A 25180-nucleotide genomic window follows, 5' to 3' on the forward strand; every position below is an offset into this window, starting at 1 on the left:
TTCACTTTTTCTGAATAGATATTTGAAGCTAACTGTAATAAAGAAATATAGTGGCTTTTGATATCTCTTGATTAATTATACTTCAGTGGAATTTTTCTGAAATGTAAATGTGTTATTTGAAAATACATTCATAGTTTTGTGACATGGTTTTTGAACTTTCTTTTACTTAGTTCCTCTAAGGAAGGATTTTGTATCTTTCAGTAACTTTTCTGGATTAAATGTAATCATTCTTCTGCTGGGGTGCATTATGTTGTTTGAAATTAAAGGAAAATTTATACCCACCTCCTATTCTCTTTCTTTTTTTTCCAGTCAACAGCAAGGTACATAATTAGATCTGTGTCATGTTCTTTCTACTTCTTTATGCCTTACATAGGGACTTAATAAGCTGGGCAAGAGTGGAGAATGGCAAACTTTCTAGTTTTAGGATTCCTTTACAACTCTATTTATTTGTTTAAGTAGGTTCCATGCCCAACGTGGGGCTTGAACTCATGACCTTGGTATCAAGAGTCAGATGCTGTACTGATTGAGCCACCCACATACCCTGGATTCCTTTATACCCTTGAAAATTATGGTGAACCCCAAGAACTTTTGTCTATGTGGGCTGTATCTATAAATATTGCCTTCCTAGTAATTAAATTAGAAAATTTTGAAGTGTTAATCCACGTAAAAATAATAAGCCCATTACATGGTAACAAATAACACATTTGATATGAAAAATAACTATTTTCCAAAACAAACTTAGTGAGAAAAGTGGCATTATTTTCCATTTTTCAAATCTCTCATGTCTGGCTTAATAGAAGACAGTTGTATTCTTAACATCTGCTTCTGCATTTAGTCTGTTGTGATGAGTTGTTATGATTAACGTATAGGGAGAAAATTTGGATTCACAAAGATATGGTATTTGAAAAATAAGTATTTTAATAGCCTTTTCAGATAATTACTTCTTTGATACCACACCAAAACATGAAAAGTAGTAGTTTCTTTTTTCTTTCTTTTCTTTCTTTCTTTCTTTCTTTTTTTTTTTTTTTAAAGTTTATTTATTCACTTTGAGAGAGAAGATCCTAAGCAGGCTCTGCACTGTCACTGTGGAGCCTGGTGTGGGGTGGGGTTCAGAGTCACGAACTGTGAGATCATGATCTGAGCCAAAACCAAAAGCCAGACTCTCAACCGACTGAGCCACCCAGGCACCCTGACAAGTAGTAGTTTCCTTAAGGTTGGTTGCAATCTGATATTTAAAGCCATATCAATGACTTACATTAAAATCTTTTGGTTTGTCTTACACTGTGAGTGGATTTTTGTCATGGATTCTGTGACATCATGAGTGGGCCTTTGGGAAAATAATGGTTCACTGAGTTATGCATATCTTCTAGATTTTTACCTTATTATGTAATTTTTAAAAATTCACATTTGTTAATATCACTACTGATCTCATCAGAGAAATCTTTAGTAACTGGGAAGCTGTCAGTCTCTCTTGGTGGATACAGTCCAAAATTCTAATTTTTGCTTGAGAGCTAAAATTTTATCGTTGGCAACAAATGTCAGTTTTCCTTGAAGTGAAAGCCTCTTCGTTCGTTTCTGGGAAGATGTCTGCCAAATACTCAAGTCTGAATAATCATGGTTAGTTTTTTTAAAAATAGTGTTTTAGGGCACCTGGGTGGCTTTAATTGGTTAAGCGTCTGACTCTTGGTTTTGGCTGAGGTCATGATCCCACAGTTGGTGAGATTGAGTCCCATGTCAGGCTCTGTGCTGACAGCACAGAACCTGCTTGGGATTCTCTCTCCCTCTTGCTCTCTGCCCCTCCCCTGCTCATGCACGCTGTCTCGCACATTCTCTAGTAAACTTTTTAAAAACTGGTGTTTCATGACAAAAGCTAGTTCAATTTGAAATTCATTTGTACAAATGCTTGTTCTCAAGGTATCCATTATTCTTTAGTATGCAGCAGCAGGTAAGTGTATTTCCCATTTCATCATACAGAATATTAAAAAGATGTGTGCTCAAGGGTTGAAATTTAAATTTTTTGTAATGTTTATTTATTTTTGATAGAGACAGAGACAGAGTGCAAGTAGGGGAGGGGCAGAGAGAAAGGGAAACAGAATCCAAAGCAGGCTCCAGGCTCTGAACTGTCAGCACAGAGCTTGATGAAGGGCTCGAACCCACGAACTGTGAGATCATGACCTGAGCTGAAGTCAGACACTCAACTGGCTGAGCCACCCAGGCATCCCTGAAATTTAATGAAATTAATGATTTTTACTGCTTTATCAAGGACATTCTTAAGTGAAACTGCCTTAAAAAATTTTTTTTTAAACTGTGTGTTGCAGTGAAGAATATAATGACTACTACTAGTACAATTGGATGCCATTGCCTTGATTCTTGTTAAGGCTCCAGCAGTTTTGCCTACTATTGCTTTTATTTACATCATCAGTGCAAAAGTCAACACAGTGAAAAAGGGAAATCATGTTTCAATATTATAATGAAAATAGTTTTGACTTCTTGGATCCCTGAAAGGGTCTTAGGGACCTGCAAAGGTCTACTAACTCCATTTTGAGAATTGCTATTATAGTGGGCAAGGGTTTTTGTCACTTGCTCATTGATATATCTCTTATACCTAGGCCTGTAATCATCCTGGGACTTTTCACCTGTGTCTAGTGTTAGATTTTTTTTTTTTTTTTTTCTTTTTTTTTTCTTGAATCTGGGTCATCTTTGTTGGTTTACTCTCTACTTTTGGTGGAGCACATCGTTTAGTAGCTTCCTAAGAAAGGGTGAGTGCAAGGTATAGTTTTGAGACTGCATATTTGAAAGTGTCTTTATTCTGATCTGTTATTACATCAGTGATTGGGTCTTAATATAGACAGGTTGAAAATCATTTTCACTTAGATTTGTGAAGGCAAGTGCTTTTTGTTTTCTGTGTTGCTGTTGAGAAGCCCTTTGTGATTCCCCCCATTTATTTCCCTTTGGAAGTTTCTAGGATCTTCTATATATGGCTGGTGTCTGAATTTTTCTGAGATATATCTGGTGTATGTCTTTTATTACTTCATTGTCCTGGGGATTTAAAGCAATGTCTTTCAATTCTGGAAATTCTTTTGAATTATTCTTTGGATATTTTTATCTCTTTTCTCCCCCTCCTTTTTTTTTTTTATGGAATGCATATTCATTGGATATCCAACTTTCTGGATTGATCCTCTTTTATTTCCTTTTTTTTTTTTAATTTTTTTTAACGTTTATTCATTTTTGAGAGACAGAGAGAGAGCATGAGCAGAGAAGGGGCAGAGGGAGAGAGACACAGAATCCGAAGCAGGCTCCAGGCTCTGAGCTGTCCACACAGAGCCCAACGTGGGGCTTGAACCCATGAACTGCGAGATCATGACCTGAACCGAAGTTGGACACTCAACCGACTGGGCCACCCAGGCGCCCCTTTAATAATTTATTTTTAAGTAATTTCTACATCCAGTGTGGGACTCAAACTTAAAACCCTGAGATTGAGTCACATGCCCTGCAGACTGAGCCAGCCAGGCACCTACCTCCTATTTTTTCTTTTTCTTTCTACTTTCTTCGAGTCTTTTGACCTTATCTTCTAACCCTATTGATTTGTTTTTGTTGTTGTTGTTTTTATTTTAGACACAGAGTGAGAGCATGTGTGCACATGAGCAGGGGAGAGGGGCAAAGGGGGAGAGAGAAAGAGAATCTTACGTAGGCTCCAGCCCTATGCTGGGATCCATCCCATGACCCTGGGATTATGACCTGAGTGGAAATCAGGAGTCTGACGCTCAACCAACTGAGCCACTCAGGAGCCCCTACACTATTGTATTTTTTATTACAAATTATCATTTGTTTGAATTTCAAGCTTTCCTGTTCTTTGGATGTTCCTCCTATTCTTGTTTGCGGGATCATCTTCTCATGTTTCTGAGGATATTAACTGATTTTTTCTGCATGTTCCCTGTTTACTAAAAGTTGCTTTTTTTTCTTTTTGTTTTGGTTCTGTCTCTTATGATGAAGGCTTTCATCATGTGATTGGTTATCTTTTGTTGTATAATCACTAAAAGGTTAACAACAAAAAAGGTTACAGAGAAAAGTTTATCGTTTAAGGTTTGGACTTGTTAACTGGTGGGTTTGGTTAAAGGGTGATTGGGTAAGGGCCTGGCCTTTTTTTCAGAGGACCTTCAAATATTTATTTACCTTTTTTTGGCTACCTATCAGTTTTTGTAAAGAATCTTCTGCCAGAATTCTTGGATCCAAGTACACAGAGTGCTGCAGTATTTACCATTAGATTATAAACCTTCATTTTCCTTTAACTTTGGCATCTTTAAGTTTAGCATCTTTCTGCCCTCTTTTACCCTGGACCTGGTGCTTCATTGTTTCATCATTTTCCTAAAATAAACCATCTTTCCTGCTGGGACTGGAGAGGAGTAGTTACTTATCTGGTTTGGATGGGGGAGGACCTGGGAGATTACTTCTTTTACATTTTCAACTAATTCTCTGTATTTTAGTCTCATGACCCATTGTGCCTGCTCTGGTATCTGGTGTCTCAAATTCTTGACCCTTTCTGATTTTTGCTACGTGAATTAGCCTTTCTCTTGTTGGAATTCTCTGCAGTTGCTTGGTATTCAACTTTCTTAGCTCTAAATTCTCCATCTGGTTTTCATTTGCTAAAAATTTATTGACATATCTTGTCTACTGTTCCTGTTGTTTTCTCTTCAGCCTCTTTATCCTTGTGAATTTGTACTTCTTTATCCTTTCACGCTCACTTTAGTATTTTTTTAAACAGATAAGATTATCATAAAAACTCATCTTAATTTAAATGGTTATTTGTGGGCAAAGAAACGTCATTAACTGTCTAAAGATGAAAACAAGAAAAAAAAACAGGAAATAGGAAGACTTAGGTGATTGTTATCATGCAATTATGTAACATTCTTTAGTGAAAATACACATACACAGACGTGGTTACATGTTATATATAATGGGTATATATATATGTGGATATTTAAGTGTGTATATATGTACATTTATACGGTCTATATATGTATACTTTCATAATTATAGTATTTGGAAGCTGGAAAGGGTCATGATCGTTAGCCAGTGCAATTTCATTTTTCAGTGAGGAAACTGGCTTTGATTTACAAGTGATTTACTGAAAGTTTCAAAACCAAGTCTTCCCAATATTTTAACTGTAAAATACTAGAACTATGAACAACTTGAAGGTTCAGAACTATATTTAAAGTCTAATTCTGGCCCTAGGTAAATAGCTTGATGTTTTGAATTAGTCCTGACAGCGATTTTCAAGTGGTATTGTGATTTTCAACTTTCAGGTGGTATTGTGTTAGAGTCAGGGAGGGGATGGCTTTCCTGACCATTCTGAAAACAAAGCTGTAATTTAACACAGTGCTTTGTTCATAGTAATGTTATTAACTTATTTTGAATAAATATTAAAGGGAATTATGAGATTTATTTATCTGCTCCATTAACTATTTATCTTAACCATCACATAGGATGGATCTTGTTTTTATGTGACACTGAAAGATAGGTAATAACTATTTTAGTAAAATAAATGAGATTGTGTGTGAGACTAAAGGCTGACTTTAAGACAGGAAGCTTCTTATCAACTAAGTTAATTCTTTAATTTTTTTAACATTTATTAATTTTTGAGAGACAGAGACAGAGTGTGAGTCGGGGAGAGGCAGAGAGAAAGGGAGACACAGAATCTGAAGCAGGCTCCAGGCACTGAGCTGACAGCACAGAGCCCGACGTGGGGCTCAAACTCACGAACTGTGAGATCATGACCTGAGCCAAAGTCGGAACCTTAACTTACTGAGCCACCCAGGTGCCCCTCAACTAAGTTAATTGTTTTTTTATTTTTTAATTTTTAAAAAATATTTATTTATTTTTGGGAGACAGAGAGACAGAGTGCAAGCAAGGGAGGGGCAGAGAGAGAGGGAGACACAGAATCTGAAGCAGGCTCCAGGCTCTGAGCTGTGAGCACAGAGCCCAATGTGGAGCTTGATCCCGCAAAGTGCGGGATCGTGATCTGGGCCAGAAGTCGAATGCCCAACCGACTGAGCCACCCAGGCACCCCTCAACTAAGTTAATTCTTTTTTTATTTTTTTTAATTATTTTTTTTTTCCAACGTTTATTTATTTTTGAGACAGAGAGAGACAGAGCATGAACAGGGGAGGGGCAGAGACAGAGGGAGACACAGAATCTGAAACAGGCTGCAGGCTCTGAGCGGTCAGCACAGAGCCCGACGCGGGGCTCGAACTCACGGGCTGTGAGATCATGACCTGAGCCAAAGTCCCGAAGTCGGACGCTTAACCAACCAAGCCACCCAGGCGCCCCTAAGTTAATTCTTAAGAATAAAAAAGTTGTATTTCTGTATTTTTTCTCCTTTGCTTACTAAATATACAAACATTACTATAGCCATATAGAAAATAGTGTAAAATAAAAACAATTACCCAGTTTCATCGCTTAAATATTATCAATTATTTTCATTTTTGCTCTTACTCATATGTACATATTTTGTTAAAGTATAGTCTCTGGAGATATGGTTTTAATAATGCTATAATGAATATCTTCATGAATATATCTTCCTTTTAAGAAAAACTTTGCAGATATATTCTTAGAAGTAGTATTGCTTTGTCAAAAAATCAACATTTTAATGACTCTTTTTTTTTTTTTTTTTACTGCTTAATTGCATTCTAGAAGGATTTATACCATCACTTTATATAGGAATTAGCAGTATGCAGAGTTGACTGACTTAACAATAACCTCATCAACGTTAGTACTTTGCATTGTTTCAGTTTGTACTTTGTTGATAACTAATGAGGTTTTATCTATTTAAAAATTTAGTATTTTTAGTTAGAAAAATGTAACTATAAAAGGTAGTAAAATATTTTTTATCTTTAGGGAATGTGCAAGGATTAATGGTTGATCCCTAACTCAGATAGCGTATAATTGATGCTAAGTGCAACTTAAAATATAAGAAAATTTACAGTAATTTATATTCGTATCCCGTTCTCAGAATTGACTCTTTAGAGAGAGTTTTGAAAAAATTATGGACAAATTTAAATTGTTCATAAATTGTAAAAACAATTGATAATTCTTGAAGACTATACTAGAGCTACTTCTCATGTCTTGTCAAAGTGCCAGGTACATTTAAAATTTTACTTTAAGACTTTTTATTTTATTTTTTTTTAATTTTTTTTTTCAACGTTTATTTATTTTTGGGACAGAGAGAGACAGAGCATGGACAGGGGAGGGGCAGAGAGAGAGGGAGACACAGAATCGGAAACAGGCTCTAGGCTCTGAGCCATCAGCCCAGAGCCCCATGAGGGGCTCGAACTCCCGGACCGCGAGATCGTGACCTGGCTGAAATCGGACGCTTAACCGACTGCGCCACCCAGGCGCCCCATGACTTTTTAAATTTTTACAAAGTTCTACAAATATTATTATGTTAAATTTCATCCATTGTGCCATTATGCTAGAAAAAATTTTCTTTGAATTTACACTTACAGAAATGGGACGCCGGTCATCAGATACTGAAGAAGAAAGCAGAAGCAAGAGAAAAAAGAAACACCGTAGACGGTCATCTTCAAGTAGTTCTTCAGATAGTAGAACATATAGCCGAAAGAAAGGTGGAAGGAAATCAAGGTCAAAGTCAAGATCTTGGTCCAGAGATCTTCAGCCTCGCTCTCATTCATATGATAGAAGGTAATTTTTATAATTTTTACTTATTTAGTAATGAGAGTAGCATTCTTTAGTATTCATATGTTTTTTTGGGTCAAAAAAACTTTCAATTTTTTTGGGTAAAACATTTTTTCTTTTAGAAGTTATGTATTTATGAGGGTTAAGTGCCAACCCAAAAGTTTAAAAAAATTTTTTTTAGTTTTTATTTTTGAGTATGCTACATTAGTTTCAGGTGTACAATTTTGTGACTTGATAGGTTTATGCATTATTCTGTGTTCACCACAAGTGTAGCTACCCTCTGTTCCATTACATTGGTATTGTAATATCATTGACTATATTCCTTATGCTCTGCTTTTTATTCCTGTGCCTTATTCGTTTCATGACTGGAAGCCTGTATCTCCCTTTCCCTTTCACCCATTTGGCCCAACCCCTCATTCTCCCAAAGGTTTTCCTTTTTGCCAGGCCCAATCCATGGGTCTAGTGTCTGTCCTTTGTCTGTTCTTTGTAGACATGTAGATATAAACTGGTGTAGTTCTCATGAAATATCGTTTGATAATATTTGGAAGGATTGTATACTGCTGAGGACCCCTAACGTGTTAATTAGTAGCTGGATCCAATCACTAAACTATGCATCAGTCATCTGACTGTTAAAGAGGAATAACATTTTATCTCTATTTGCTTCTAGGAAAGAGTGAGAAGTAGTAAAAATGAGATGATTATTTAGAATCTAGAAGATTTCTGTCTAATGCCTGTAAAATTTTTTTTATAGCAATGACACTTGATTATATTTTATTTCAGACGCAGGCATCGATCAAGCAGTAGCTCTTCGTATGGCTCTCGAAGAAAACGAAGTCGAAGTCGTTCAAGGGGTCGAGGGAAATCCTATAGAGTTCAGAGATCTAGGTCAAAAAGCAGAACAAGAAGGTATGCTGTAGTAGATATTTATCGCTGTTACAAAGCTATTTGTAACAAACTGTTTCCAAATTTAGTGATCTAAAGCAACAATCATTTATGTTCTCATGATTTTATGATTTTGACTGAGCTCAGCTGACAGTTCTGCTAATTTCACCTGGGGTCACTCATCCTCACTGGCTTCTCATTCTCTAGTAGGCAGGACAGGGCTTTTTCACACGATGGAGGACATTTTTGAAGAATGTAAGAGAAGAAGCTAGAATTTTTCAAGATCTTGCCTCAGTGTGTTATAGAATGAGTTTGTGTCTCCCGTAAATTCGTATATTGATGCCCTAACCCTCAACATAGCTATATTTGAAGAAAGGGTCTTTATGGAGGTAATTAAGGTTAAATGAGGTCATAGGGTAGAGCTTAATCCTGTAGGGATACATGTATCTTCACATGGCCTTAAAAGAAGAGGAAGAGAGAGATCTTTTTCTCCTGAGTATGCACTCAGAGGAAAGGCCACGTGAAGACACAGTGAGAGGGTGGATATTTATAAGCCAGGAAGACAGCCCTTACCAGTAACCAAATTAGCTGGCATCTTCATTTTAGAATTATAATAGCCTCCAGAACTGTGAGAAATAAATTTCTGTTGTTTAAGCTGTCCAGTCTGCTGGACATTAGTTTGTTATAGCAGTTGGAACAGACTAATACACAGCTAGACTAATACATTAATACACAGTCTAATATTCCACCTGTGTTTTCTGGCTGTGCTCAAGGGCCAATAATACAGAGAATAGCCTGTCTGGAGACAGTTGTACATTTGGGCAATGGTAGAAAATTTGGTTAAGTAGGATGGGGACTATGGTATTGACAGACTTGATAAAAATAGGCATTCAGAAATTATTGAAGGTTTTTGAGCAGAAGAATGTTAGGATAAAAACAGCATTTTAGGCAGATCATTTTCTTTTCTCTGCTTAGTTCTTCATACTACTATTAGGCTCTAGTTTTAGGGATATATTAACAGCCTGGTTCTGTTATCTAGGCATGAAATTTTGTAAGTTGTATGAATCTGAAGTTGGTTAATAGCAGTAAAGTTCAAATATTTAGCTTTCTGGCCTTGTGTTATTTGCCCTCAGCCTCTTCTCCTCTGTTATACTCTATGGATAAGCCACGTTGTGTTACATACCTTTTTTTTCATACATGTCCCTGAGTTGCTAGCTTTGTTTCTTTGAGTATGCTCTTCGGCTTTCTTGCATATCTTTATTTTGAGAAATCTTTCTATCCTTTAATGCTTGGTTCTATTTAACCTTTAATTATTTCTCAGTCCTTTTTTGATTTTTTTACCTTTTCACTCCCAAGTTAAATTTAATCCCTCCTTTCTTGACCCACCATCACCTGTGGTTCCTGATTTGTAACAATTCTATTTTGAATATTATGTTTTTGTTATTCTCACATATTGTAAACTCTTGCAATGGCACCCTCTTATTACCTAGCAAAATGCCTTGCTTGGTAAACATGTCTTGATTTGAATGAATGATTAAATGGGGAAATGAAGTTAGGTAGAGAGCTGGGTTTTGTAGCAAGAAAAAGTTTTATTGTTTTATTGATTTGGAGAAGGAAAGCTGTTTTTTTGGATGTATTGATTTGTCTAAAAAGAGTCTGATTACCAGAAAACAGCTTCAATTGAAATTTCCCATCATTGGGAACAAAAATAATAATTCATGTTTTTTATGGTCTTTTTTAGTTTATATTTTCACATATACTTCCATATATTTTCACCTGCATCAGTCATTTAGAGTTTGATTTTTAAGCATTAGGGTTTTAACATAAGAAACTTTTGTAACCTTTGGAAGGATTCAGGGAATTAGGAGAACTGTCACTGATTATTTTAGCTTGAAGCATGGCAGCTGGTTGTTTGCTCAGAAGTCACTGGAAATTTTAAGTACTCTCTCAGTTGGCAGCACCAAAGTGGGTGGCTCTCAAGAAACCATTCACCTGGAAGGTGTTTTTCTGCCCAATTATCTACCTACACCTATCTCCAAAGGGGGGTCTGGAAATGTTAATTTCCTTTGCAATGCAAGGAAGACTTTAAAAACAATAGCAGTGATGTCTAGTCAACCACAAACTATCTAGCACATATACATTTAGTAATTTGAGTTTTGTAACTCAATCAGGGTATCATGCATCGTAATACCTTTATTTTGTATATCAGAAAACAGGTTCAGAGGTTTATTCAGAACAACTTTTCAGCCTCTTGGATTGACACTTTGGCATTTAACTATAATAACTAAATAATCTGGAGTCACTGAAAAGTCTTAAATTTTGAGAAAGTACATTATCTATGTCCTATGCACATACTATTTTAAGAATATATTTTAAGAATTTTTCAAAATATTTGAACTAAATGAGTTTAATCTTGGTTTAACAAGAAAATTGAACAACTCATTCCTTGAACAGCATGGGTAATCAAGGCTATATTTTAAACAGAAAAGATGAAAGTAGTCAGTTTTTCAAAGAAAAAAATACGATTCTAAAGCAAAGGTGTGTTGTTAATGATTTCTGTGCTTTTTAATAGAAATGAGTGATTTCAGTCATGGTAAGTCAGATACTTCCAGAAAACTTGTTACACATGTAAAAAGTAATTGAAAGATGAAGCATGTTCTGAGGGATGGCAGGGGGAAGTCAAATATGTGAAGTTTGTTGTGGTTTCCATGGATGAGTTACAGAGTAATTAGGTGATTATGCTTTTTAATATAATTGTTTTTAATGTTTGTTTATTTTTGAGAGAGAAAGTATGTGAGAGTGGGGGTGTGGGCAGAGGATTTGAAGCAAGTTCTGCACTGACAGCAGCAAGCCCTATGTGGGGCTCAAACTCACAAACTGAGATCATGACCTGAGCCGAAGTCAGACGCTTAACTGACTGAGCTACCCAGGCACCCCAGCTTTTTGATATAATTTTTATGTTCTCAAAATATTCAAGTTGTGACATATTTCACTTCCTTTTGCGACAGTGAGGGATCTGCTCCTGTTATTCACTGTATGTTTATTTATTTCCTCATTCCAGAATACGCAGAAAGTACTTTTAGAATTGCTGATACATACCACTGTAAAAAAACAAACTTACAAACTAGGGTTAATATTTTTTATGCTACTTTTTATCTTTACTGTGGGGGTATATAGTTCTCTTCCCCACTTCATTATGGTTAGTTTCTTCAAAGAGGTAGATTTGTTTGTTTTTATTTATATTTCAAGTTTTTTTATCCCGCTAAATTTTAAAATTTTGTCTCTCCCTTTCTTTTAGTATGTGAAATATTAATATGGTTCTAACAGATAGTACTATACTAAAAAGGCATATGCAGAGAAATGCCACTCCCCTTTCTCCCTTGTATCTGGTTTCTAACCACTCCATAGGTAACTAATTCTATTTGTATTTTAGGTTTTACTTTTTTTTTTTTTTTTAAAGAGAGAGACCAAGAGAGTGTGTATGCATGTGTGTAAGTCGCATGCCTGAGACAGGGAAGGGGCAGAGGGAGAGGAACAGAGAATCTTAAGCAGGTTCCATGGTCGGTGTGGAGCCCAATGCCGGGCTCAATTCCACGACCCTTGAATCATGACCTGAACTGAAACCAAGAGTTGGGTGCTTAACTGACTGAGCTATCCAGGCACTACTCCTCTGTTTGTTTTTAAACTAAGTGGTAGTATATCCATGGTATACTAGAGATATTCTTTTGTACTTTGGTCTTTTTGTTTACTAGTATATCTATCTTGGAAAGCACTCCATGTCACTTAATAGTAATCTTACTCATTTTTTCATGGCTGCTCAGTTGCTCATTGTGTGGCTCTATCATAATTTGTTTAGCCTATCTTCTACATATGGACATTAAGGATACTTCCTATATTTTGCAGTTACTAAAAAGCTGCCATAGACAACCTTGTACATGAAAAATTTTATATTGTTGGAGGTATATTTTTAGGGGAAACTCCTACAAATAGGATTGCCAGATGAAAAGATAAATAAGTTTGTAGTTTTGATAGAAATTGCTAAAATCCTGGGGTGCCTGGCTGGCTCAGTCAGTTAAGTGTCTGATTTTGGCTCAGGTCATAATCTTGCGGTTTGTGGGTAGTTCATGGGTTTAAGCCACGCGTTGGGCTCTGGGCTGACAGTGAGAAGGCTGCTTGGGTTTCTCTGTCTCTCTCTGTCCTTCCCCCCCGCCCCGAGCTCGCTCTCTCTCTCTCTCTCTCTCTCATGAGTAAATAAAACTGTCAGTAGTATGTAAGAGTCCTGTTTCCCAACAGCCTCATCAATAGAATATGTTGGCATATTTAAATATTTGCCAGTGTGATAAATGAAAAATGGTATTGTAATGTAGTTTTGGTTTTCATTTCTTTTTATCATAAGTGTTGAACATCTTTTTTTATTTTTGAGAGCTATTTTTCTGTCTTTTTTGTGTGCAAATTTTCTTTTCATGTCTTTTGGGTTTTTGATATTTTTTTCCTTTAATTTTAAAGAGTTACTAGATAATCAACCCTTTAGCTGTAATACATATGGCAAATATTTTCTCTTAGTCTTTCAGTTGTCTTTTGATTTTGTTCATGCTACTTCTTGGCCATGCAGAAGCGTTTTTATGTGGTCAGATTTATCACTCTTCTCTCAATGCATCTTTCCTTACATTCAGAATATAGAGAAATTCATTCCTTATACCCAGATAGGAGTTCACTGATTTGTCTTGTTTATTTCATTTTTTACATTTATGTCTTTTATATATTTGGATTTGTTCTTGTCAATGATATGAGGTATGGATCTATTGTTTTTATTTATTTATTTATTTTAATTTTAATTTGTTTTATTATTATTTTTTTAATTTACATCCAAATTAGTTTGCATATAGTGCAACAATGATTTCAGGAGTAGATTCCTTAGTGCCCCTTACCCATTTAGCCCATCCCCCCCTCCCACAACCCCTCCCATAACCCTCAGTTTGTTCTCCATATTTATGAGTCTCTTCTGTTTTGTCCCCCTCCGTTTTTATATAATTTTTGTTTCCCTTCCCTTATGTTCATCTGTTTTGTCTCTTGAAGTCCTTATATGAGTGAAGTTATATGATTTTTGTCTTTCTCTAATTTCACTTAGCATAATACCCTCCAGTTCCATCCATGTAGTTGCAAATGACAACATTTCATTCTTTTTGATTGCCGAGTAGTACTCCATTGTATACATACACCACATCTTCTTTATCCACTCATCCATTGATGGACATTTGGGCTCTTTCCATATACTTTGGCTATTGTTGATAGAGCTGCTATAAACATGGCAGTGCATGTGTCCCTTTGAAACAACACACCTGTATCCCTTGGATAAATGCCTAGTAGTGCCATTGCTGGGTCGTAGGGTAGTTCTATTTTTAGTTTTTTGAGGAACCTCCATACTGTTTTCCAGAGTGGCTGCACCAGGTTGCATCCCCAGGATCTATTGTTTTCTTTTTTCAGTTGGCTGTTGTCACATCACCATTTATTAAAAAGTCCATCTTTGCCCCAGTGATTTGTGATACCCCTTTTATTGATGTAGTAAATTTCATTACTACTTAGGTCTTTTATTTTTCTTTGACTTTATGCATATTCCAGCAGCCTGCTTGTTCATTTATGCTCTGGTACCACACTGCTAAGTATAGAAACTGTATAGTATACTTTAATGTTGGATAGGGCTAAGTCCTCCTTTGACTTTTAACTTTTCATTTTCAGTGTTCTCCTGGCTATTACTTCCATGTGAACTGCCTGTTTTTTTCACACAAACTTTGAAATTAACTCATTTAGGTCCATTAAAAAAGCTTTTGGTGTCTTTATTGAGATTTTATTAAACTTATGAGTTATGGAGACCTGACATCTTTATCATGTTGAGTTGTTCTAAGAGGAAAGGGATGGTTTTTCATTTGTTGTAGGCAGGTTTTTTATAATTCAGGAGTGTTTTAAAGTTTTTGTCAGATAAATCTTGTCCATTTCTTCTTCTTCTTCTTTTTTTTTTTTTTTTTTAAATTTTTTTTTTCAACGTTTTTTATTTTATTTTGGGGACAGAGAGAGACAGAGCATGAACGGGGGAGAGGCAGAGAGAGAGGGAGACACAGAATCGGAAACAGGCTCCAGGCTCCGAGCCATCAGCCCAGAGCCCAACGCGGGGCTCGAACTCCCGGACCGCGAGATCGTGACCTGGCTGAAGTCGGACGCTTAACCGACTGCGCCACCCAGGCGCCCCTCTTCTTTTTTTTTATTACCTCAGCATTTGTTGTGCCTTTTCCTTTACAAAGTAGTGTGTGTGTGTTTTTACACACCATGTTACATTAGTGTTAAGTGTACAACATAGTGATTTGACAAGTTATGTGTTCTGCTAAGTTCACCACAAATGTTATCTTTCATTTGTCACTATACAGTGCTATTACAGTACTGTTCACTGTGTTCCCTATGCTATACCTCTCATCCCTGTGAAATATTCATTCCACCTGTATCTCCCACTTCTCATATGGTATTTGTCTTTGACTTATTTCACTTAGCATAATACTATCTACGTCTTGCAAATGGCAAGATCTCATTCTTTTTTTATGGCTGAGCAATACTCTATTGTGTGTATTTATATATGTGTATAAATCTACATATGCATAGTATTTTTATTTTTAATTTTTTGAGGCAATAGCATATAGTTTTCCACAGTGACTGCACCAGTTTGCATCCCCAGCCACAGTGCATGAGGGTTTCCTTTTCTCTGCATCCTTGCCAACACTTATTTCTCGTCTTTTTGATTCTGGCCATTCTGACCAGGTGTGAAGTGATATCTTAATGTGGTTTTGATTTGCATTTCTCTAATGATTAGTGATTTTGAGCATCTTTTCATGTGTCTGTTGGCCATCTGTATATCTTCTTTTTTAGAAAAGTATCTATTTGAGTCTTCTGCCCATTTTTTAATTGGATTATTTGTGGGTTTTTTTTTGGTGTTGAGTTATAAAAGTTCTTTGTAGATTTTGAATATTACCTCTTACCAAATATATTATTTGCAAATATCTTCTCTCATTCAGTAGGTTTCTGTTTGTTGATGGTTTCCTTCACAGTGCAAAAGCTTTGTATTTTGGTGTATTCCCAAAAGTTTATTTTTGCTTTTGTTTCCCTTGCCTGAAGAGGCATATCTAGAAAAATATTGCTAAGGCTGATGTCAGATTATTGCCTGTGTTTTCTTGTAGGAGTTTTATGGTTTCAGGTCTCACATTTAGGTTTTTAATACATTTTGAGTAATTTTTTATTTTTGTACTTAGTGTAAGAAAGTGGTCCAGTTTCATTCCTTTGCCTGTAGCTATCCAGTTTTCCCAGCACCGATTGTTGAAAAGACTTTTTTCTCATTGTATATTCTTGCCTCCCTTTTCCTAGCTTAAACCATATAAACATGGGTTTATTTCTGGGCTCTCTATTCTGTTCCACTGGTCTTTGTGTCTGATTTTGTGCTAGTACTGTTTTGATTACTATAGTTTTGTAGTGTATTTTGAAATCAGGAATTATGATACCTCCAGCTTTTTTTTTTTTTTTTCTCAAGATTGCTTTGACTTTTTGGGGTCTTTTGTGGTTCCTTGAAAAGTTTAGGATTGTTTGTTCTAGTTCTATGAAAAATGTTTTTTAAATAAATTTTTATTTATTTATTTATTTTTATTTATTTATTTATTTTTTTATAAATTTTTTTTTTTCAACGTTTATTTATTTTTGGGACAGAGAGAGACAGAGCATGAACGGGGGAGGGGCAGAGAGAGAGGGAGACACAGAATCGGAAACAGGCTCCAGGCTCTGAGCCATCAGCCCAGAGCCCGACGCGGGGCTCAAACTCACAGACCGCGAGATCGTGACCTGGCTGAAGTCGGACGCTTAACCGACTGCGCCACCCAGGCGCCCCTTATTTATTTATTTTTGAAAGAGAGAGAGACAGAGAACAAGTTGGGGAAGGGCAGAGAGAAAGGGAGGCAGAGGATTCAAAGCAGACTCCACACAGACAGCAGAGAGCCCAATGTAGGGCTCAAACCCATGAACCGCGAGATCATGACCTGAGCTGAAGGCAGCTGCTTAACCTACTGAGTCACTGAGGTGCCCCTGTTGTTGGTATTTTGATAGGGATTGCATTAAATCAGTTGATTGCTTTGGGTAGTATGGACATTTTAACAATATTTGTTCTTCCAATCCATGAGCATGAAATGTCTTTCCATTCATTTGTGTCATCTTCAGTGACTTTCATCAGTGTTTTATAGTTTTCAGAGTACAGGTCTTTCTCTTTAGTTAAGTTTATTCCTAGGTATTTTATACTTTTTGGTGCAACTGCAGATGGGATTGTTTTCTTAATTTCTTTCTGCTACTTCATGATTAGTGTATAGAAATGCAACAGATTTCTATATATTAAATTTGCATCCTGAGGCTTTTACTAAATTCACATTAGTTCTGGTAGTTTTGGGGTGGAGTCTTTAGGGTTTTTTATATCTAATATCATCCTCTGCAAATAGTGTGACAGTTTTACTTCGTCCTTACCAATTTGGATGCCTTTTATTTCTTTTTTTGATTGCCATGGCTGGGACTTCCACTACTATATTGAATAAAAGTGTTAAGAGTGGACATACTTGTCTTGTTCCTAGTATTAGGGGACAAGCTCTCAGTTTTTCACCACTCAGTATGATGTTAGCTGTGGTTTTTTCATATATGGCCTTTCTTATGTTGAGGTACATTCTCTCTAAACCTGTTTTGTTGAGGGTTTTTATTACAAATGGATGTTGTACTTTGTCAGATGCTTTTTCTGCAACTATTGTGATGATCATATGGTTTTTATTCTTTCTCTTGATAATGTGTGTATCACATTGATTGATTTGCGAATATTGAACTACCCTTGCATCCTGGGAATAAATCTCACTTGATAAAGGTGCATGATTTTTGCATGTATTGTTGGATTTGGTTTGCTAGTATTTTGTTGAGGATTTTTTCATCTGTGTTCATGATAGATGTTTGCCTGTAGTTCCCCTTCTTTTTTTTTTTTTTTTTTTTTTGGTGTCTTTATCTGGTTTTGGTATCAGGGTAATGTTGGACTCATAGAAGGAATTTGGAGGTTTTCCTTCCTCTTCTTTTTCTGGAGTGGTTTGAGAAGAGTAAGTATTAACTGTTCCTTAAATGTTTGGTAGAATTCACCTCTGAAGCCATCTTGTCCTGGACTTTTATTTGTTGGGAATGTTTTGCTTGTTTTTTTTTTTTAATTTTGTTGCCAGTTTTCAGTCTGTTGAAATTTTTTATTTCTTCCTGATTCAGTGTTGGAAAGTTATATGTTTCTAGGAATTTATCCATTTCTTCTAGGTTGTCCATTTTGTTGGTGTATACTTTTTCCATAGTATTCCCTTATAACCCTTCTATTTCTGAGGTCTTGGTTCTTGTTTCTACTTCTTCATTTCTGATATATATTTGATTTCCCTCTTTTTTGTTGTTGATTGAGTCTAGCTAAAGGTTTATCAGTTTTATCTTTTATCACCTTGTTTTGTTGAGCTCTTAATTATTTTAGTCTCTAATTTATTTCTGCTTTAATCTTTATTCTGTCCTTCTACTGACCTTGGTCTTTACTTTTTTGTTTGTTAGCTCCTTTAGGTGTAAGGTTGGGTGGTTTATTTCAGATTTTTCTTGCTTCTTGATGTAGCAAGAAATATTGTATTGCTATAATCTTCTCTCTTAGAACAGCTTTTGCTGTATCCCAAAGATTTTCAACTGTTGCGTTTTTATTTTAATTTGTCTCTATGTATTTTTTATTTCCTCTTTGATTTCTTGGTTGACCCATTCATTGTTTAATAGCATGTTTTTTAACTTCCATCTATTTGTGTTCTTTCCAGATTTTCACTTGTGATTGATTTCTAGTTTCATGATGTTGTGGTTTGTAAAGAGGCATGATATGATTACAGTCTTTTTGACTTTATTCAGACTTGTTTTGTGACCTAAAATGTGATCTGTTCTGTAGAATGTTCCATTGTGTACTTGAAAAGAATGTGTTTTCTACTGTTTTTGGATGGAGTGTTCTGAATATACGTTAGGTCCATCTGGTCTGATGTGTCATTCATAGCCACTGTTTTCTTATTGATTGTCTGTCTGGAAGATCTATCCATTGATGTAAGTAGGTGTTAAACTCCCCCACAGTTATTACATTACTGTCAATTTCTTCCCTTATATGTTAATAGTTGCTTTGTATATTTAGATGCTTTCATGTTGGGTACAGAAATATTTACAATTGTTATGTCTTCTTGGATTGTTCCCTTTATCATTGTGCAGTGTCCTACTTTGTCTTTTGCTACGTTATTTGTTTTATTTTATTTTTTTTCAATATATGAAATTTATTGTCAAATTGGTTTCCATACACGTTATTTGTTTTAAAGTCTAATTTGTCTGAAATTAGTACTGTTACTCCAGCTTTGTTTTTGCTTCCATTTGTATGGTAAATGTTTTTCTATTCCTTTATCTTCAACCTGCATGTATCTTTAGTTCTGAAGTGAGTCTCTTGTAGGCAGCATGTTGATTGGTCTTACTGTTTTATTCATTCTGTCACCCTATGTCTTTTAATTGGAGCATTTAGTCCATTTACATTTAAAGTAATTATTGATAGGTATGTACTTATGGCTATTTTGTTACTTGTTTTATGGTTGTTTTTGTAGTTCCTCTCTGTTCCTTTCTCCTTCTCTTGCTCTTTTATTTTTTGTAGTTTGATGACTTTCTTTAGGTTATGCCTGGACTCCTTTCTCTGTATTTTTTGTGTATCATAGGTGTTTGATTTGTGATCATCATGAGGTTCATATATGCGTATATCAGTCTTTATTGATGGTCACAAGTTTTAACCCATTCTAAAAGCGTTTTTATTCCCCATGTTTTATGTATATGATCTCATCCTGTGCATCTTTTTATCTTGTCAATTCCTTGACTGATTTTTACAGATGTAATTGATTTTATTGTTTTTGTGCTTTAACCTCCATACTGATTTTATAAGTGATTAATCTACTACTGTTATCATATGTTTGTATTTATCTGTAAAATTTTTTCTTTTCTTCATTTTCTTAATTCTGAAGATGGCTCTTTCTTTTTTTTTTTTTTAAATTTTTTTTTTCAACGTTTATTTATTTTTGGGACAGAGAGAGACAGAGCATGAACGGGGGAGGGGCAGAGAGAGAGGGAGACACAGAATCGGAAACAGGCTCTAGGCTCCGAGCCATCAGCCCAGAGCCTGACGCGGGGCTCGAACTCACGGACCGCGAGATCGTGACCTGGCTGAAGTTGGACGCTTAACCGACTGCGCCACCCAGGCGCCCCAAGATGGCTCTTTCTTTACACTCAAGAATTTCCTTTACAGGGCACCTGGGTGGCTCAGTTGGTTAAGTGTCTGACTTCAGCTCAGGTCATGATTTTGCGGTTTGGCAGGCTCTGTGTCAGGCTCTGTGCTAACAGCTCAGAGCCTGGAGCTTGCTTCAGATTCTGTGTCCCCTTCTGTCTGCTGCTCCCCTGCTTGCGCTCTGTCTGTCTCTCTCTCAAGAATAAATAAACATTAAAAACAAAAAAAGAATTCCCTTTAATGTTTCTTGTAAGGCTGGTTTAGTGGTAATGAACTTTGACTTTTGTTTGTTGGGAAATTCATTATCTCTGCTTTTATTTTGATGATAATCTTGCCAGGTAGAGTATTCTTGGTTTCAGGTTTTTTTCTTTCAGCCCTTTAAATATATCATGTCATTCCTTTCTGGCCTGCAATGTTCCTGCTGAAAAATCAGTTGATAGCCTTAGGGGGGGTTTCCTTGTACGTAACTGTTTTCTTTCCTCTTGCTGCTTTTACAGTTCTCCATTTATCACCACTTTGTGCCATTTTAAACTTTTTATTTTATTTATTTATTTATTTTACATTTGTTTGTTTTTGAGAGACAGAGAGAGAGAGCACAAGTGGGGAGGGGCAGAGAGAGAAGGAGACAGAATCCAAAGCAGGCTCCAGGCTCTGGGGGTCAGCCCAGAGTCCAATGCAGGGCTTGAACTCACAAACCATGAGATCATCACCTGAGCTGAAGTCGGACGCTTAACCGACTGATCCACCCAGACGCCCCACCACTTTGTGCTATTTTAATTATTATGTGTCTTGGTGCAGACCTCCTTGTGTTAATTTTGTTGGGAGCTCTCTGTGTTTCCTTGTTCTTAATGTCCATTCCCTTTCCCAGATTATGGCAATTGTCAGCTATTATTTATTTTTTCAAGTAAATTTCTTGTCCCTTTTTTTCTCTCTTCTCATTTTGAGTTAATTTTTACATATGGTGTAAGATAGTGTCCATCTTCATTATTTTGTATGTGGATATGGTTTTCCCAACATTTATTGAATAGACTATTATTTTCCCATGTGTAGTCTTGTTAACATTGTGAAAATCATTTGGCTGTATACACAGGGGTTTATTTCTGCTCTCCATTCTTTTCCATTATTTTATGTGTTTGTCTGTATGCCAATACCATATTGCTTTGATTACTGTAGCTTTGTAATATATTTTTGAAATCACAAATATATTTGTGAGGCCTTCAGCTTTGTTCTTTTGCTAGATTGTTTTGGTGTTTGGGGTCCTTTGATGGTCAAAATCAATTTTAGAATTTTCCTGTTTCTGTGAAAAAGGACTTTGGGATTTTGTTGCATCTTTTGATAGCTTGTTAGTAATGACATTTTAATAATATTATGTCTCCCCATGCCATGAACGTGGGATATTTTTCTGTGGTGTCATCTTTAATTTTTTTTAGCACTATTTTGCTGTTCAGTGTGTGTGTACAAGATTTTTGCCTCCTTGGTTAAAGTTTATTCCTAAGTTTTATTCTTTTTAATGCTAATATAAGTGAGATTGTTAATTTTCTTTTCAGTTTGCTCACTGTTAGTGTAAAGAGACAACTGATTTTTGACTGTTGATTCTGTATCTTGCAGCTTTATTGAACTTATTTATTCTTACAGTGTGTGTGTGTGTGTGTGTGTGTGTGTGTGTGTGTGTGTAATCTTAGACTTTTCTACATTTAAGACTGTGTCATTATGCCATGTGAAAGTCATGATTTTACTTTTTCCTTTCCAATTTGGATGACTTTTTATTTTTTTCTATTGCCTAATTGTTCTGTCTAGGAATTCCAGTACTATGTTGCATAGAAGTGGGGAATGTGGGCATCTTTGCCTTGCTACTGATCTTTGAGGAGAAACTTCCAGGTTTTTACTATTGAGTATGATGTTAACACTGGTCCTTTTGTATATGAACTTTATTATATTGAGGTACTTTCCCTTAATTTGTTGAGTGATTTTCATGAAAAGATGTTTAATCATGTCAGAAAATTTTGTACGTCAATTGAGATCACCATGTGATTTTTGTTCTTCATTTTTTTCATGTGGTGTGTTACACTTGGTTTTGTATATGTAATGATCCTTGTATTCAAGGGACAAAACCCATTTGTTTATGCTCTATAATTGTTTAAAAAAATTTTTTTTAAATGTTTATTTATTTTTGAGAGGGGGGAGGGGGGAGAGAGAGAGAAACACACACACACACACACACACACACACACACACACACACAGCGTGAGCAGGGGAGGGGCAGAGAGAGACGGAGATAGAATCCGAAGCAGGCTCCAGGCTCTGAGCTGTCAGCACAGAGCCTGATGCAGGGCTCGAACTTGTGAGCCGTGAGATCATGACTTGAGGCAAAGTCAGACGCTTAACCAACTGAGCCACCCAGACACCCCTGTATAATTGTTTTAATATGCTGTTGAATTTGATTTGTTAGTACTTTGTTTTTTTGCATCAATATTCAATATAGATACTAGTCTGTAGTTTTCTTGTATTATCTTTGTCTGGCTTTGGTATCAGGGTAATAATGCTGGCTCATAAAATGAGTTTGGAAGTATTCCCTCCTCTTTAATTTTTTGGAAGAGTTTCAGAGAGATTGGCATTAATTCTTATTTAAATGTTTGCTAGAATTCTCCAGTGAAGCCATCTGGTCCTGGGCTTTTATTTTTTGTGAGGGTTTTGATTACTGATTCATTCTCTTTTCCTTGCTACAGATCTGTTCAGATTTTCTATTTCTTCATAATTTAGTCTTGATAGATTGTGTATTTGTAAGAATTTATCCATATTTTGTTTGTTATCCAATTTGTTGGTGTATAATTATTTATCGTAGTCTCATAATTTGAGACTTGACATCAGTTGTAATTTCTCCTTTTTCCTGTCTGATTTTAATTATTTGAGTCTTCTTTTTTTCCTTAATCTAGTTAGGGGCTTGCCAATTTTGTTGGTCTTTTCAAGAAAGAGACTTAGTTTCATTGACTTTTAATATTGTTTTTCAATACTTTATTTCATTACTTCTAGTCTAATCTTTATTAATCTCTTCCTTCTGCTAAGTTTTAGTGTAGTTTGTTCCTTTTTTAATTCCTTGAGATGTAAAGTTAGATTCTTAGTTGAAGATCTTTTTTCTTTTTTTTTTTTAATTTTTTTTTTTAACGTTTATTTATTTTTGAGACAGAGAGAGACAAAGCATGAACAGGGGAGGGGCAGAGAGAGAGGGAGACACAGAATCCGAAACAGGCTCCAGGCTCTGAGCTGTCAGCACAGAGCCCGACACGGGGCTCGAACTCACGGACCGTGAGATCATGACCTGAGCCGAAGTCGGACGCTCAACCGACCGAGCCACCCAGGCGCCCCTTTTCTTTCTTAATGTAGACATTTTCTGCTATAAACTACCATCTTAGGACTGCTTTTCTTATAACCACAAGTTGTGGTATGTTGTGTTTTCACTGTCATTTGTCTCAAGATATTTTTCTAATTTCCCTTGTGATTTCTTCTTTGGCCCTTTGGTTTTTCAAGCGCATGTTGTTTAAATTCCACATATTTATGGATTTGCCAGTTTTTCTGCTCTGTATATTTCTAGTTTAATTCATCTTGGTCAGAAAAGATACTTTGTATGGATTTCAGTCTTACTGTATTCGTTAGGACTTGTCTTGTGGCCTAACATGTGATCTGTCCTGGAGAATGTTTCATGTGTGTTTGAGAAGAAAGTATATTCTGCTGCCGTTGGGTGGAGTGTGCCCTATATGTCCCTTATATCTGGTTGGTCTGTAGTGTTGTTCAGGTCCTCTATTTCTTTATAGATCTTCTGTCTCCTTATTTTATCCATTATTGAAAGTGGAGAATTGAGGGGCGCCTGGATGGCGCAGTCGGTTAAGCGTCGGACTTCAGCCAGGTCACGATCTCGCGGTCCGTGAGTTCGAGCCCCACGTCAGGCTCTGGGCTGATGGCTCAGAGCCTGGAGCCTGTTTCCGATTCTGTGTCTCCCTCTCTCTCTGCCCCTCCCCCGTTCATGCTCTGTCTCTCTCTGTCCCAAAAATAAATAAATGTTGAAAAAAAAAATTAAAAAAAAAAAAAAAAAAAAAGAAAGTGGAGAATTGAAATTTTTTATTATTGTGTTATTCTCTTTTTTTCCTTCTATTTTGTCAATGTTTGCCTTGGATATTTGAGTACTCTGGTATCAAGTGCATATATATTCACAATTGTTATATCTTCTGTGGATTGACTCTTATTATTATATAATGTCCTTTCCTATACGTGACAGTTTTTGACTTAGTCTATTTTGTCTGAAACAAGCATGTCAACCCCTACTTACGTTGGGTTACCATTTGGATGAAATATCTTTTTCCATCCTTTCATTTTCAGCTGATTTCTGTCTTTACATCTAAGGTGACTTTTTGTAAACAGCATATAATTGCATCTTGGTTTTTTTACTTCATTCAGCTAGTCTGTATCTTTCCTTTGAAGAGCTTAAGCCATTTACATTTAAAGTAATTACTGATATAGAAAAACTGTTGGCCATTTTCTTAGCTTTCTGTCTATCTTGTAGCTATATTTTGTCCCTCTTTCCTCTCTTCGTGCTTTCCTTTGTGTTGTGTTGTTATTTTTAAATTAAAAAAATGTTTTTAATGTTTATTATTTTGGGGAGAGAGAGAGAGGGAGGGAGGAAGGGAGTGTGTGAGTAGGGAAGGGGCAGAGAGAGAGGCAGACACAGAATTGGAAGCAGGCTCCAGGCTCTGAGCTGTTAGCACAGAGCCCTGTGAGGGACTTGAACTAGTGAACCGCGAGATCATGACCTGAGCTGAAGTCGGATGCTTAGCCAACTGAGCCACCCAGGTGCCCCCATATCTTGTATTAACATGCTTTGATTCCTTACTTTATTTTGTATATTTTCTATAAGTTTTTTTTTGTGGTTACCATGGAACTTACATAAAATGTTAAAATTAGAAATATCTATTTTAAGCTGATAACAACTTAATTTTATATACAGAACCTCTAACTCTTTTATATCTGTCTACCCTGTCTTTGTTATTGATGTCACAAATTACATCTTAATATATTGTATATCTGTTTTTTCCTAAGTTTTTGAATTTATTTTTGAGAAAGAGAATAAGCAGAGGAGGGACAGATAGATAGGGGGACAGAGGATCTGAAGTGTTCTCTGTGCTGAAGTAGAGAGTTCATGGCTTGAACCCATGAACCATGAGACCATGACCTGAGCCAAAGTTGGATGCTTAACTAACT

The 25180-nt window shown here is 36.1% G+C and overlaps 1 protein-coding gene across 1 annotated transcript in view; it reads left to right on the forward strand.

Annotated features, from left to right (window-relative positions):
• RSRC1 (arginine and serine rich coiled-coil 1) overlaps positions 1-25180 on the forward strand; it is a 253836-nt gene that overhangs the window by 3881 nt on the left and 224775 nt on the right. Inside the window, exons 3-4 of the mRNA XM_047100407.1 lie at positions 7503-7698; positions 8473-8598. Coding sequence (XP_046956363.1) covers positions 7503-7698; positions 8473-8598 — 322 coding nt within the window. The remainder of the gene's footprint in view (positions 1-7502; positions 7699-8472; positions 8599-25180) is intronic.

The sequence above is a fragment of the Lynx rufus genome, unplaced genomic scaffold, assembly GCF_022079265.1.
Source record: "Lynx rufus isolate CCGP_SWC_20201006 ecotype Redwood Valley unplaced genomic scaffold, mLynRuf1.p SCAF_5, whole genome shotgun sequence".
In the NCBI taxonomy this organism is placed as follows: domain Eukaryota; kingdom Metazoa; phylum Chordata; class Mammalia; order Carnivora; family Felidae; genus Lynx; species Lynx rufus.